This window comes from Oryctolagus cuniculus, chromosome 1, assembly GCF_964237555.1.
Source record: "Oryctolagus cuniculus chromosome 1, mOryCun1.1, whole genome shotgun sequence".
Classification (NCBI taxonomy): domain Eukaryota; kingdom Metazoa; phylum Chordata; class Mammalia; order Lagomorpha; family Leporidae; genus Oryctolagus; species Oryctolagus cuniculus.
In genome coordinates, this window is record NC_091432.1 from 51,068,817 (window position 1) to 51,083,289 (window position 14,473).

Consider the following 14,473-nt stretch of genomic DNA (forward strand, 5'->3'; position numbering starts at 1 on the left):
TAGAGGAGACCTCTTTAGCAAAGCTTGTTGCTGGTCTCTCTTAAGGCAAAGCAGGTCACTTATGAATAGAATAGATGACACACTCAGAAGGGTGCCACCAATCCTTCATGTATTATTTCATTTAAATTGAACCACATTCCACTGTAGAAGGGAGGTAATTCAGGGTCAGAGAAATTAAGTAATTTGCCCAAGTTTACATAACCAATAAGTAGAAGTCAGGATTTAAACTGATAGTCCTCCAAATTCCATGTTTAGTTCACTACTCCACAGTGCCTGAATTCATAGAATTACATCCTACCAAGAATGGAAGAAATGGAAGAAACTTTACAGTTCATTCAGTCCAACGTCCACCTACTGCCCATGTCCTCCCAGCCACAGCTTGCTCATCTCAGCAGTGCGCAGTTCCTAAGTCAGCTCCTTAAATTGCTGGCCAGCCCTGCTGCTCCACAAACTTCTTTTCCTAACATCTTATTTTTATGCCTCATAACAATCATAGATATTTATGGGGCTCAATGTGATATTTTAATACATGTATAAGTTATATATATAATGGTCAAATCATGGTAATTAGTATACTGTGTGCTAACAAACTTCTGTTTACAAGGATTATCTTGTAGATTCGATCCACTGGCCCAAACCTATCTTCCCTTTGGGTCCCTAAAGCACAGAACCTTCTAGATAGCACAGTTTTCAGCTTAACCACCCCCTGACCCTCCAAATATTCTGCAAAAATCTTGATCTTCAGCACCTCCTTTCCCCAGAAGCTTCCTCCAAGTATACTCATTGCCAATAATACACCGAGAGCCTGAAACTGGACAGAACATTCCAGGATGGGGAAGATCAGTGTAGAGTAGTGCTAGATTAATACTACCCCATTGTGAGCACCTATCACCATGTTGTGTGTGTGTGTGTGTGTGTGTGTGTGTGTATGAGACAGACAAAACGACAGACATGGGGGAAGAGAATGATTCCTCTGCTTGAGAACTGACAAGATGCCCAAGTGCTAAAAGGATATTTCCCAAAGTGCATCTCTGGAAACACCATCATCTCAGTATAAACAAGTAGGTCATTTACCAATAAAATAATAAAATCTGTGCTCCTGTTGAATATTCTATGCCAGGTATTGTGTTATTCACTAGAGATATCTGCATGAACAAACCAAACCAAAATTCCTTCCTATGGAAGCTACAAGACAGACAAGAAGTATTATGAGTATCTGAGGACCTTTGGAAAGATTTTAAGTGCAGAATGGAATGTCAAAAGAATTATGCCACAAAAAAACCGGTTTAATTAAATTAACTAATTGATTGATATGGATTTATTTAATTAATACAAAAACAACCCAAGTGCATAATCCTGTAATAACTAATAATCATTATTATTAGCATCCTAGGGGACAGCATTTGGGTCACACAGTTAGAACACTGAATACAAATTGCTCTGCCTTCAGCAAGACTATCTTCTGATGTCACCCATGTCCTCTGTGGAGTTTCTAATGTGAAGACTCTAGGGGTGGGCATCTGGCATAGCAGTTAAGACATTTCTGATATGCACTTCATATCACAGTACCTAGGTTTGAGTCCTGGCTCTGCTCCCAAGCCCAGCTTCCTGCTAATGTGCATCTTGGGAGGCAGCAGGTGATGGCTTAAGTATTTGGGTCCCTCCCCCAACATGGGAGATCCGGGATTCCCAGTGCTTCAATATTCTTCACCCATCACTCCCTTGATTTCTTCATCTTTTTTGTGTCCATGTCCCACTGCTCCCTCTGGGACTTGAGGGCTCAGTTCAGGGCACTGTCCCCAGCTTGAGCCATTACTGACCCTGCATGTGATTGTCAGCATTGGCTCATCAAGATAGAAGCACCTGTCCTAGTTCCCAAGCCTTCAGCAATCCCTCCCCTTTGTTCTAGACTCTCAGAACAGGGAGGGTATCCTTTGGGTGGTGGTCTGTGATTGAAAGTAGAACTGATGTGAGATGCTGGCCTAGGAGCATGGACCCAAGATAAAACTGAAATAAGCCAGGCCCTAAAGGCCCGTGCCCTGTGCCAAAGGAGGTACATACACGGGAAGGAGAGAGAGGGAACTGTGTCGGGAGAATGACTGAATTTGGAGAGAAGTCTACATGGAAAGGGATTGGTTATTTGTGGGAAAAGAATGGCAAATATGTAGCACGATATTTCTGTAACTATAAATAACATATAAATACCTTTCCTAATGAAAACCTTATGAAATCTGCTATCCTGAGAGGCTTTAAAAATAGCAGAGGGCAGGGGAGAGAAATGTGTATTTAACCCATACTACATGCATGTGCCAAGCCCCTTCCATATGTGTTTGCTCAGTCCTCTCTCTCCTCTTTCTGTGGATGAGGAATGGGAGGCTGAGAGAGGCTAACGAACTTGACGAAGGTCCTCTGGTAAACCAGTTCGAAAGGAGATCTGTCAGGCTCCAAATCCCTCCCACTTTCTGGAACCAACAGGAGCCTGCCTAGGGGCAGGGGCTGGACCTCATGCCTTTTCTAGATTTGGTTCTGTTGCCAAAATGTCCCAAATTTCCAGCCTTATTCTCTGCAGGCGCTTAAGTAAAGATCCACTGGGTACACTGTGAATGATAGTTCCACAAAGAAGACTGAAGCTGGGGCAACCATACTGAACATGTAATGGGAGATGCCAGGTTCTGCCATCACCTTGCTGTGTGGCCTTCAATAAGCATCTTCTTTCTCTGGGCTGTCGTTTCCATACCTGGGAAATGCAGAGTTGGGTTGGACATCCAGGAGGCCTCAGCCCAGGGCTAAGGATCTCATGTCACAGATGCTAGAGATGATTTTGGTGGACATCTTCCAAGAAAGGTCACTTTAGGGGACAGCGCTGTGGTGTAGTAGGCTAAGCCTCTGCCTGCACCACTAGCATCCTATATGGGCACCAGTTCAAGTCCCAGCTGTGCCACTGCTGATCCACCTCTGTGCTATGGCCTGGGAAAGCAGTAGAAGATGACCCAAGTGCTTAGGCCCCTGCACCCACATGGAAGACCCAGAAGAAGCACCTGGCTCCTGGCTTCAGCCATTGCAGCCAACTGGGGAGTGAACCAGTGAATGGAAGACCTTTCTCTAGTCTCTCCCTCACTCCATCTGTAACTCTAACTCTCAAAGAAATAAATAAAACCTTTTTAAAAAAACTTTAAAAATCAATAGTATTAAGTAGAACTGACAAAAAAATACTAAGAGGGATAACATATTAAGTTGTTCAGGGCAAGGGCTGATCACGTCACCGTTTCTCATGGTGTCCATTTCACTTTAACAGGTTTCCTTTTTGGTGCTCGGTTAGTTGTCAGCGATCAGAGAAAACATAAGATATTTGTCCCTTTGGGGCTGGCTTATTTCACTCAGCATAATGTTTTCCAGATTCCTCCATTGTATTGCAAATGACCAGATTTCATTGTTTTTTACTGCTGTATAGTATTCTATAGAGTACATATCCCATAATTTCTTTATCCAGTCTACTGTTGATGGGTATTTAGGTTGATTCCAGGTCTTAGCTAATGGGAATTGAGCTGTAATAAACATTAAGGTGCAGACCGCTTTTTTGTTTGCCAATTTAATTTCCTTTGGGTAAATTCCAAGGAGTGGGATGGCTGGGTTGAATGGTAGGGTTATATTCAGGTTTCTGAGGAATCTCCATAGTGGCTTAACCAGTTTGCATTCCCACCAACAGTGGGTTAGTGTCCCTTTTTCCCCACATCCTCGCCAGCATCTATTGGTGGATTTCTGAATGTGAGCCATTCTAACCGGGGTGAGGTGAAACCTCATTGTGGTTTTGATTTCCATTTCCCTTATTGCTAGTGATCTTGAACATTTTTTCATGTGCCTGTTGGCCATTTGGATTTCCTCTTTTGAAAAATGTCTATTGAGGTCCTTGGCCCATCTCTTAAGTGGGTTGCTTGTTTTGTTGTTGTGGAGTTTCTTGATCTCTTTGTAGATTCTGGTTATTAATCCTTTATCTGTTGCATAGTTTGCAAATATTTTTTTCCCATTCTGTCGGTTGTCTCTTCACTCTCCTGACTGTTTCTTTTGCAGTACAGAAACTTCTCAATTTGATGCAATCCCATTAGTTAATTTTGGCTTTGACTGCCTGCACCTCCAGGGTCTTTTCCAGAAATTCTTTGCCTGTGCCAATATCTTGCAGGGTTTCTCCAATGTTCTCTAATAATTTGATGGTGTCAGGTCGTAGATTTAGGTCTTTAATCCATGTTGAGTGGATTTTTGTGTAAGGTGTAAGGTAGGGGTCTTGCTTCATGCTTCTGCACATGGAAATCCAGTTTTCCCAGCACCATTTATTGAATAAAATGTCCTTGTTCCAGGAATTTGTTTTAGATCCTTGATCAAATAAAAGTTGGTTGTAGATGTTTGGGTTGATTTCTGGTGTTTCTATTCTGTTCCATTGGTCTATCCATCTGTTTCTGTACCAGTACCATGCTGTTTTGATTACAACTGCCCTGTAGTATGTCCTAAAATCTGGTATTGTGATGCCTCCGGTATTTTTTTGTCTGTTCCACTTAATACTTTTGGTTGAATACTGTAATCAATACACAATTATTCTTAAGTGCTGAAACTTAACTGAAAAGTGATTGCTGTTAAATATAAGAGTGGGAATAAGAGAGGGAAGAGATGTGCAATTCGGGACATGCTCAAGCTGACTTACCTCAAACGGTAGAGTTAGAAACATACCAGGGGATTCCAATTCAATCCCATCAAGGTGGCATGTACCAATGCCATCTCACTAGTCCCAGTGATCAATTTCTGTTCACAATTGATCATAATGATAGGACTAAGAACCAAAGGGATCACATAAACAAGAATAGTGTCTGCAAATACTAGCTAATAGAATAAAAAAGGGAGAGAATGATCCAACATGGGAAGTGAGATACACAGCAGACCCATAGAATGGCAGATGTCCTAAACAGCACTCTGGCCTCAGAATCAGCCCTTAAGGCATGCGGATCTGGCTGAAAAGCCCATGAGAGTATTTTAGGCATGGAAAGCCAGACACTCTGGCAAAAAAAAAAAAAAAAAAAAAAAAAAAAGACTAAATGAAAGATCTCCATGAGTGAGATCCCAGTGGAAAGAACAGGTCATCAAAGAAGGAGGTACCTTTCTCTGAAGGGAGGAGAAAACTTCCACTTTGACTATGACCTTGTCTAAATATGGTAAGAGTCAGTGAACTCAAAAGGCTTCCATAGCCTTGGAAACTCATGACAAGAGCCTAGGGTGATTACTGATGCCATAAACAAGAGTGTCAATTTGTTAAGTCAACAGCAGCAGTCACTGTGCACTACTCCTCATGTAGGATCTCTGTCCTTAATGTGCTGTACATTGTGATTTAATGCTATAACTAGTACTCAAACAGTATTTTTCACTTTGTGTTGCTATGTGGGTGCAAACTGTTGAAATCTTTACTTAATATATACTAAACTGATCTTCTGTATATAAAGAGAATTGAAAATGAATCTTGATGTGAATGGAAGGGGAGAGGGAGCAGGAAAGGGGACAGTTATGGGTGGAAGGGAAGTTATGGGGGGGGGGGGAGAAGCCATTGTAATCCATAAGCTGTACTTTGGAAATCTATATTCATTAAATAAAAGTTAAAAAAAAACTTTAAAAATAGAAAAAAAGAAAGGTTACTTTAGCAACATCCCTCCAACCTGGCTTTACCGCTCCCCCCAGCCCAGCTGCACTGACCTGCACCTCCCGCGTCAGGGCCAGCTCCAGCAGCTGGCCAAAGTGCTGCCCCAGCGTGCTCAGGGTCTCACTCACGCAAGCCTTCATCGACTTCAGGACATGCTCACTCTCAACCTGGAGGCACCTGGGCAGGAGAAACAAGGGGGAGAGTCACTGGAAGAGGCAAGGGGTCAGCCCAGAGCCCTCGCAGGGACCGAATCTGGACCCACTCCAGACCTGGGGTGTGGTGAGAGTGGGCTAAAGGGAAAGAACTTCCTGCCTCCAACTCGCCCCTGGGTCCCTCAGTGTGCAGGGAAGTGCCAGCTGCCATGGAGTAACAGTCCCTGCCAGGGGGGCAAACGGCCATCAGAGAACAGCACATCCATCTCTGCAGGCTCCTCCCTCATGAACCACCAGCCTTGTGGCCAGAGTCCATCTGCTCCAGTGCTGGGGAGGGAGGGTGGAAGCCTTGTGGCCAGAGTCCATCTGCTCCAGTGCTGGGGAGGGAGGGTGGAAGCCTTGTGGCCAGAGTCCATCTGCTCCAGTGCTGGGGAGGGAGGGTGGAAGTCTTGTGGCCAGAGTCCATCTGCTCCAGTGCTGGGGAGGGAGGGTGGAAGCCTTGTGGCCAGAGTCCATCTGCTCCAGTGCTGGGGAGGGAGGGTGGAAGCCTTGTGGCCAGAGTCCATCTGCTCCAGCGCTGGGGGGGGGGGGGGTGGAAGCAGAGGGCTGGGGGCCAAGGCTTTGCCACAGCTCACTCTGGAGCTGGATGCCAATGCCTGCGGCCCTCTAAGAAACGGCTGCCTACAACGTGCAGCAAGCAGTCTTGAGGATTTTCTCTGGACAGGAAGAACAGAGGGGAATCAGGCTCACGTTTACCCCTGGGGCCTGAGAATGTCCTACCTAGGCAAGGCAAGCCAAAGCCCCCTGAGAGCCCCAGGCAATGCCAAGCTCCAAGTTTTGCCTTCAGGACATGGGGCTGGGAACGCTGTCAACAGACACTTGGAGGTGTGTACACACGACAGGGAGCGTGTGTATGTGTCTGAGTGTGAACAGAGGTATGTTTATACATGTCAAATGCAGGAAGGGGTGTGAATTTCTGTGATTGTGCAAGAGTGTGTTTATCTGTGCAGGAGCCAGTGAGTGTCTCTGAGCATTCGTGTCTATGGAAGGATGTGACAGTCTGCTCTCCCCTTGCCTTGACTTGGGCGAGCAGCAGGTCTCTGAAAGTTGTGGGAAATCTTCCCCTTGTTACCAACTTCTCAAAAAATCTTTCTTCCTATACCCCAGGCTCCCCTCTGCTTCTCATTTTATCCCTGAGACCAAAAGATAGGATAAAAAATTCCAAACAAATTATCCAAGCTTTCAAAAAAGTCAGAGAAGAAACCTCTAGGTGCCCCCGCCATCAGATCTCCCCATTCTGTTTCCGAGAGAAGGCAGCAGCTCCATCCTGGGCTGAAAGATGGGCTGGCAGACGCTGGGAGGCCCTGGCCCCGGACATACCTCTCTGTGATGGCCGAGAGCTCTGAGCACTTCTCCATTAACAGCTTCTCAACCTGCAGAAAAGCACAGCAGTTGTTCTCGATTCCATAGCGTTGGTGAGGACCAACTGCTGCACCAGCTGTTCTGGGACACAAAGATAAGGAACCAAGTACTCTGACTTGGGGAACAAGTACATCATAAACTAGATCCCTGAGTGATGCGGTGGCAAAAGAGATCACTGTCAGCTGCTTTGGAAGCCCTACAGGAGAAAACCGAGCAATTCCTTGTGCCGGGGGATCTGGGATACTTCAGTAAACACAGGCTACTTAAGCTGGGCTTTGAAGCACCACTAGAAGTTCATTGTCTGCAAAATGGACAAAGGACAAGTTAGAAGCAAAGAGCAAAGTACTCAGTTGAAAAGTGCATGAGGTAACACTCTGAGCTTTGAGAAGAAGGTTCAAAATCATGGGCTGTGTAATCAGAGAATCTTGGGTTGAAGCTGCTCGCACCATCCAGTGCATCCCTTCGGGCAAGCTAGTGAGCCTCTTGAAGCTCTGTGTGCTAATGAATAAAATGCAGAGGACAATTGTAATACATTTTAATCAACTGCTTTAGTTTATATGTAAAAACTCACTTAGTCCTCACAATAAGTCTATGAAACAAATACTATTATTATACCCACTAGGATCAAGGAACAGGACAGAAAGAAGTTAAGTACATTGCCAAGGTCACACAGCAGAGCTGACAGTTGGACCTAGGCAGCCTTACCTCAAAGTTGGTGTATTTAACCATTAGTAGCTTTGCACAGTGGTGGTGCCTGCCTCTCAGGCTGCACAGGTTAAATCAAATGTGTAAGAACACCCAGCACAAGCACTTGGTAGAAAATCAGTTCAGATTCTAATAGTCTTTCTCCACTCCTTTACCAAAGAGGGAGGGAGGGAGGCCCTGGGGCAGCAAAGGTTCACTCAATGCAGTCCAGACCCACTCTTCTCCAAGGCACCCCTACTCCCAGCACCCACCCACCTCCATCCCGGGGCAGCTGACCTGGCTCATTTCCTGTGAGGAACTCCTGCTGGCAGCAGTGTACTCGCTGACCATGGAGCGGGCGTGGCAGGTGAGACGCACGCTCATGCTGTGCACACGAGCCCAGCGGTCTTGGGCCAACTTCTGCCCGATTCTGCGCAGTTCAGTGCTGATGACCCAGCCCCGCTTGAGCAGCAACTGCAGGGGGTCCCCAAGGCTGGGGCCACCCGCCAGGATGAGGTCGCCCTGTGCGTCCTCCTCCAGACTGATGGGCTTTGCCTGCAGGACGCACATGCACTCACACTCGGTCATGAGCTTCAGGTCCTCCATCCAGCGCTGGACTGAGTCCACCTGCATCAGGTGCAGCCTGCAACCAGGGAATAGTGCCAGGAAGACCATCAGTACCCCACAGTTTCCAAGGGCTCCAATTCCAGTCCATCCGGTGTTTCCTAAGCATCTACTATACGCACTCAACACTGCTTCTTCCATTCATGAACCTTTGTTTTAGAGATAGTAAGATGGAGGCAGAGGCCAGTGCTGTGGCTCACTAGGCTAATCCTCCACCTTGTGGCTCCGGCACACCGGGTTCTAGTCCCGGTCGGGGCGCCAGACTCTGTCCCGGTTGCCCCTCTTCCAGGCCAGCTCTCTGCTGTGGCCAGGGAGTGCAGTGGAGGATGGCCCTAGTGCTTGGGTCCTGCACCCCATGGGAGACCAGGAGAAGCACCTGGCTCCTGCCATTGGATCAGCGTGGTGCGCCGGCCGCAGCGCGCTAGCTGCAGCGGCCATTGGAGGGTGAACCAACGGCAAAAGGAAGACCTTTCTCTCTGTCTCTCTCTCATTGTCCACTCTGCCTGTCAAAAAAAAAAAAAAAAAAAGAAGATGGAGGCGAGAAGTTTTGAGGATAAGTGATTAGACTAATAAATAACAAGCCATGAAGTCTGACAGAACAGCAGATGGTCTGTACAATAAGGGTGAAATGGAAATAGCCCAAATTATCAAATAACACATTAAGTGAGCTCTGGCATAGCAATGTGGTTATATAGTATACATGTATTTAAAATAATGCTTTCCAGAATATTATAGCAAATAAAAATGTGTATGTAAAACAAGGAAAGCAGTATGCAAAATGTAACTGCACACACAACAATTACAAGAATGTTAAATAGCTCTGTCTAGAAAAAATATATAAAGATATCTAAATGCTAAAGGCTCTTTGAGTTGTAAAACTAAAGTCTTTAATTTTTTCAACTTTTTACTAATTTCCAAATTTCCTATAGTGAGTATGGATGTCACTTTCATAATGGAATAAATTTAACTCTCTTAAGTATAACACCATGAGAACATAGATTAGTTCCGAAGATCTTAATCAAATAAAAATCACTCTAAAATCCCCTTAGTCAAATAAAAGCCAGTAATAGCAGATAATTAATGAAGCATTGGACATCTGTCAAGAGCCTTAGTTTAGTATCACATAAGTGCCAGGCTCTGCAGGAAAAACAGAGACGGAGATGTCTAGCCTCCATTCCCAAGGAGCCTTGACTCTGCCTTAAGAATCAAGACAAATGAATGAGAAGTTAAAAGCCAATAAGAGGCTTCAGCACCATTTTACAACAGAAGACATATGCAATTAACCATGAAGGCTGAGCTCAAGTACCGTTGTCTCTGGCTAGTAATAGAGCCTTCCAAAGAGTCTTTCTGTGGCTAATCCTACATCCCTCAAGCCATTCTCCACCTGCCATCAACTCACTCAATCATTCTACAAATAGGCCTGCAGGCTCTACAATGTGCCAAGTATAGCTTGAAGACCTGGGCTGTGACAGCAAACAGATAATCCTTTCCCTTGTGAAAGTTAGATTTAGTAAGAGGACCATCAATTTTCAAAATAAACCAACAAGGTAGCAATATGTTGGTGGCAGTGAGTGTTAGGAAGGAAAAGAATAGAGAAGACACCTAGAATGTATCAAGGATGGAAGGGACAAACAGGCATTGCAGTTTAAAAAAGTGGGTCCAGGGAGGCTCACAGAGAAAGGGACATTTTGAGCACAATGTGAAAGACATGAGGAAGTGAGCCAGGAGGATGTCCAGTGAGCATTTGTTCCAGGGAGAAGGAATGGCAAATTCAAAAGCTCTGGGGCAGTGAAGTGACCTGGAGATGTGTGAGGAATTCCAAGGAGAAGTCAGCCAAGATGGGAGAAAAGGTAGAAGCAATGGGGGCAGGGAGGTGGAGCCTATAGGCCTGCAAAGCATAAGGTGAGGACTTCACTTTTATTCTGGGTCAGTACAGCCTAGGGCACCAATGAGGCCCTCCTGGTGAAGCAAAGCTATCAAGTACAGTTGAAGCAATTAAGGCATACTACAACCATCAAGGTTAAAGTCATGTCTTCATGCTTATGGATATTTAATGAGAAGGAGCAGGACTTTCTGAAAGATGCAGTTGTTTGGGTATAAAGCTTTCAGATGTAATTTTTTTAACCAGGTGGCATATAATGTATAGCCATGGAAATTACATGTGTGTTTGTCTAATAGGAAACTGCCTATTTTAAACTGTTAAAAACAAAAACTCACCAAAGATCTTTCTGTCTCATTCATCTTTCATGAGGCTATTGTATTTTTTTACAGAATTTGCATATACACATATCTACATGTTTGGGTCTATGCATATGCATACAGACACAGATACAGAAAAGAGGGAGAAGAAAATCGCCTAAAGTATGAAATCACAGCATGCTGCTTCCTATTCTATCTTTATAAACTCATATTTAGCTTCTCTGGGGTGGAACTGAGCCACATGTACTATGTAGACCACTGCTAGTCTTCACAACTTATTATCACTTTCCTGTCATTGCACAGCCCCGCCCCCAGTTGACTCATGGTGACCTAGGAGGAGTCAGTTCATATTTTTCCCCACACTCAAATTCTTACACAGACTTATATTTAAGAATATATACATATACATAGTTTTCTGACCCACTGATTGTTTTAGAATATACACACCTAGCCATACTTTAATCTTCTTACTTAACACAAAAATCCCTCCAAGTCAACAGGATTCTAAAACATTATTGCCAAAGTCTAAAACTTATTCAGCTTTCATATATACCAAATTATCAAATAATTTTTTCCATTGTTGGGTATTCATTTTGTTTCCAATTCTTGATGACTATCAACAATGCAGCAGTAAAACATTCTCATACATATATGCCCTTTCATGTCAGTATCTCAAACCAGTAACACAAATCTCCAAGAGCAGAACTGTATTCAATTCATGTGGACATATTCACTTCCTAAAGCAGCAATGCTTCATATTCTCCAGATAGGGTATTAGGGCTTTCTACCTAGATTCTGAAATGGGTTGTTCCTCTGGTCAAATACCTCAGTGCCCTCCCTCCCCACATCCCCAGGCCATTACTCCCTGATTAAGTAAAAACTCCAGAGCATAAGATAAGAAACTTCCATAATCTGCGCCCAGTCTCCCCACATATCTCCATTCTCCACCTTCTCCCAATTCTTAGTGTCCCTGTCACAAACACACTCTCTATACTTCAGGCACACTACACCCACCGATTTCCCAACCACACCACCCTCTTTCACAGTCCCTGGTAGCCTCGAATATACTTAAAATACTCTCAGACTAAAATCCCCTTTCCTTCTTCTCTAACTGGCAAGCTCCTATTCACTCTGCAAGACCCAGCTCTACTATTACTTCCTCTAGAAAGCCTCAGCCGAGCACCTCAGTACCTCCTCTGGGTCCCCGCAGCATCCACTGGTGCACTAATAACACTCTTTCACAGCTGATATTTCTCTGAACTCTCAAGTCCCGGGAGGGCCAGTCCCATGCATCTGACATATGGCCTGTGCCCAACACGGATCAGTTACTCAGTTAATACACACCAAGACATGAGTGATCAAATGCCAGGCATTTATTGCTATACCTCTGTACCATACAGAAGATTTCATATGCTTTCCTCCTCACTCAAGCTACCCAGAGAGCACCCGAGGCTGACATGATTAATAAAGGAATATAAAAGTTGGAAATGCATATTGTGGTTGTGTTCCAGGGACACACACCTGGGAAACAATCTGACCTAAGGCTCTAAAGAGGCAACAGATGTACTAGTCATTCCACCCCGTGACTCATTCGCTCCATAAACACTTTGCAGTGGATGTATGCTACTTTGTCTTCCCAGCATCCCTCTTCCCTCTTCTATCAATAGCAGAGACAACTCACACTAGCTACTCCTTATGTGGCTGCTCTGGCTTCAGGTTTTCCCTCTTTTTTGAGAAAAGCCCCCCTCCTTCAGATTCTATGAGTGCCCCTGGTGGTCTTGTCTGAGCAGTGTAAAACTTCTGGGTTACAGTTGGTGGTTGATGGGGGGTTGGGGGAGGAGCGCCAAGGGCCTGAAACATGCTGCACTAATTCATTCTCTCCAATTGTGACACTTAGAACCGAGAGTCACAGAGACTGGAGTTACCACACAGGGGTCATGTTAAGGATAGTGACTTCAGTTGTTCCATGAGAAACCACAGGATCATTCAGGGAGTGAGGAGATAAATCCGAGAGTTGATTTCTATTGCTTAGACCAAAAGATCCTTCCCTAAAATGCAAGTGCACAAACCACTAGGCAGTGATGAGTTGGTGTCATTCCTCAGAGTAAAAGTCTTCTGGGAATTCAAAGGAGAGAGCCATCCCTTCCAGCTGGAGAGCAGGGCAAGGTACTTGGAAGAGGAGGCTGTGCAGCTGGGTAGAGTTTGTGCATGTCAGGATAATGGGAGCAAGTTCCAGAGTGGGGCACTCAGCGGGACAACGGGCAAATCCTTTGGACTAGAGCTGTACATTCTGGAAGAGCAGGAGCTGCAAGGAAGGCAATCAGAAAGACAGAACAGGGCTCTGGTCTTGAGAAGCCTTGGATACCAGAGCAGCAGCAGGGTGTTTATGGTGCAAGCTCTAACAAGCTGTCAGAGAGGCAAAGCACAGCAACAGCAGTGGTGACCGAGAGGGCTGGTAGGCCACACCACACCCAGGAGAGCGCCTGACACAGCGGAAACCCATGTGCCTGGGCTCAGGGTCAGCTTTCCGCACGACTTCCTGAGGAAGAGCTCTGGGACTCTCTGAAAAGAGACACTTGGACCCCCTTACCTCTGGCCTGCAGGAGAAAGAGCCATCCCAGCCCTGCAGTCACGGAAGGGCTAGGAAACGAGAAAAGGGGTGTCAGGGCCACCAAATGCCCCAGGCCTGGGCTCATCCTGACACATCTGCTTAGATCCCAAACTCATATTTTTGTCTAGCCCTCCACCCCCAATGCACACAGGAGGCATCATCACTCTTTGCTCCTCAAGATCTTTAAAAAATTAGAATGAAAGTGAAATTTCAGAAGCTGTGTTAATTAAAATCCTAGTTGATTCCTCACTCAGCTAGAAGAAGTAGACAAAAACAAAACTATTGATTTCTCCAGGATCTGTGTTTTTGTGGCTATGTCTGTGTTTGTGAACAATTCATCTGAGTGGGTGTCTGTCTATATTATCTGGATGCCTGTATCTGCATGTGTGGGTGTCAGTTTTTGTTTCCCTACATGCACAAATACTCAGCTGAGTATGTGTGTGTTTATGGGTCTTAATGTCATATAAACTTGATGATTAAAAACAGTGGGGCATGGGCTACACTTAGCATCCCTCTGTCCAAGAAGAGAATATCAAAAGGGAAGAAATAAAGTAACTTCACAATGGAGAAACCTGGAAGACACCACCTTAACTAAGTGCTCGAGGTTCACCTCACCAAAGAGAAGTCATGTTCACAGCATGCATCCTGGTTACAGGATGGTAAGAAGCCTACCTCCTCCTCCCTGGGCATTCATCCTCCAAAAGACATAACTTCAGTCTCATCATGGAAAAAAACATCAGATGAACGCAAACTAAGGAATTATCTATAAAATACCTGGTCAATCCTCTGCAAAGCTGTCTGAGGTCATCAAAAACAAGAGGAGACTGAGAAACTGTCCTAGACAGGAGGAGACTAAGAAGTGATGACTAAATGTAATGTGAAAAACCAGGTGGAATCCTGACACAGAAAAGGGCCATTCACTGAAAAAAAAAAATTCAAATGATATCCTGAGATATTAGCAGTAATATCTCAAGTAACTGCAACGGACTAATGCTGATTCCTCAGCTGTGACAAAAGCAGTGGGGAAGTTGGATGAGGGGTCTATAGGAACATCCTGTACTATCTTTGCAACTTTATGTAAAACTAAGACTATCCTAAAATTGC

The 14,473-nt window shown here is 44.9% G+C and overlaps 1 protein-coding gene across 1 annotated transcript in view; it reads right to left on the reverse strand.

Moving 5' to 3' along the window:
* The window catches only part of INSC (INSC spindle orientation adaptor protein), a 128,926-nt gene that overhangs the window by 62,393 nt on the left and 52,060 nt on the right, over positions 1–14,473 (reverse strand). The window contains exons 3-5 of the mRNA XM_017348278.3: positions 8,233–8,578; positions 7,210–7,262; positions 5,731–5,854 (exon numbers count right to left, since the gene is read on the reverse strand). Coding sequence (XP_017203767.3) covers positions 5,731–5,854; positions 7,210–7,262; positions 8,233–8,578 — 523 coding nt within the window. The remainder of the gene's footprint in view (positions 1–5,730; positions 5,855–7,209; positions 7,263–8,232; positions 8,579–14,473) is intronic.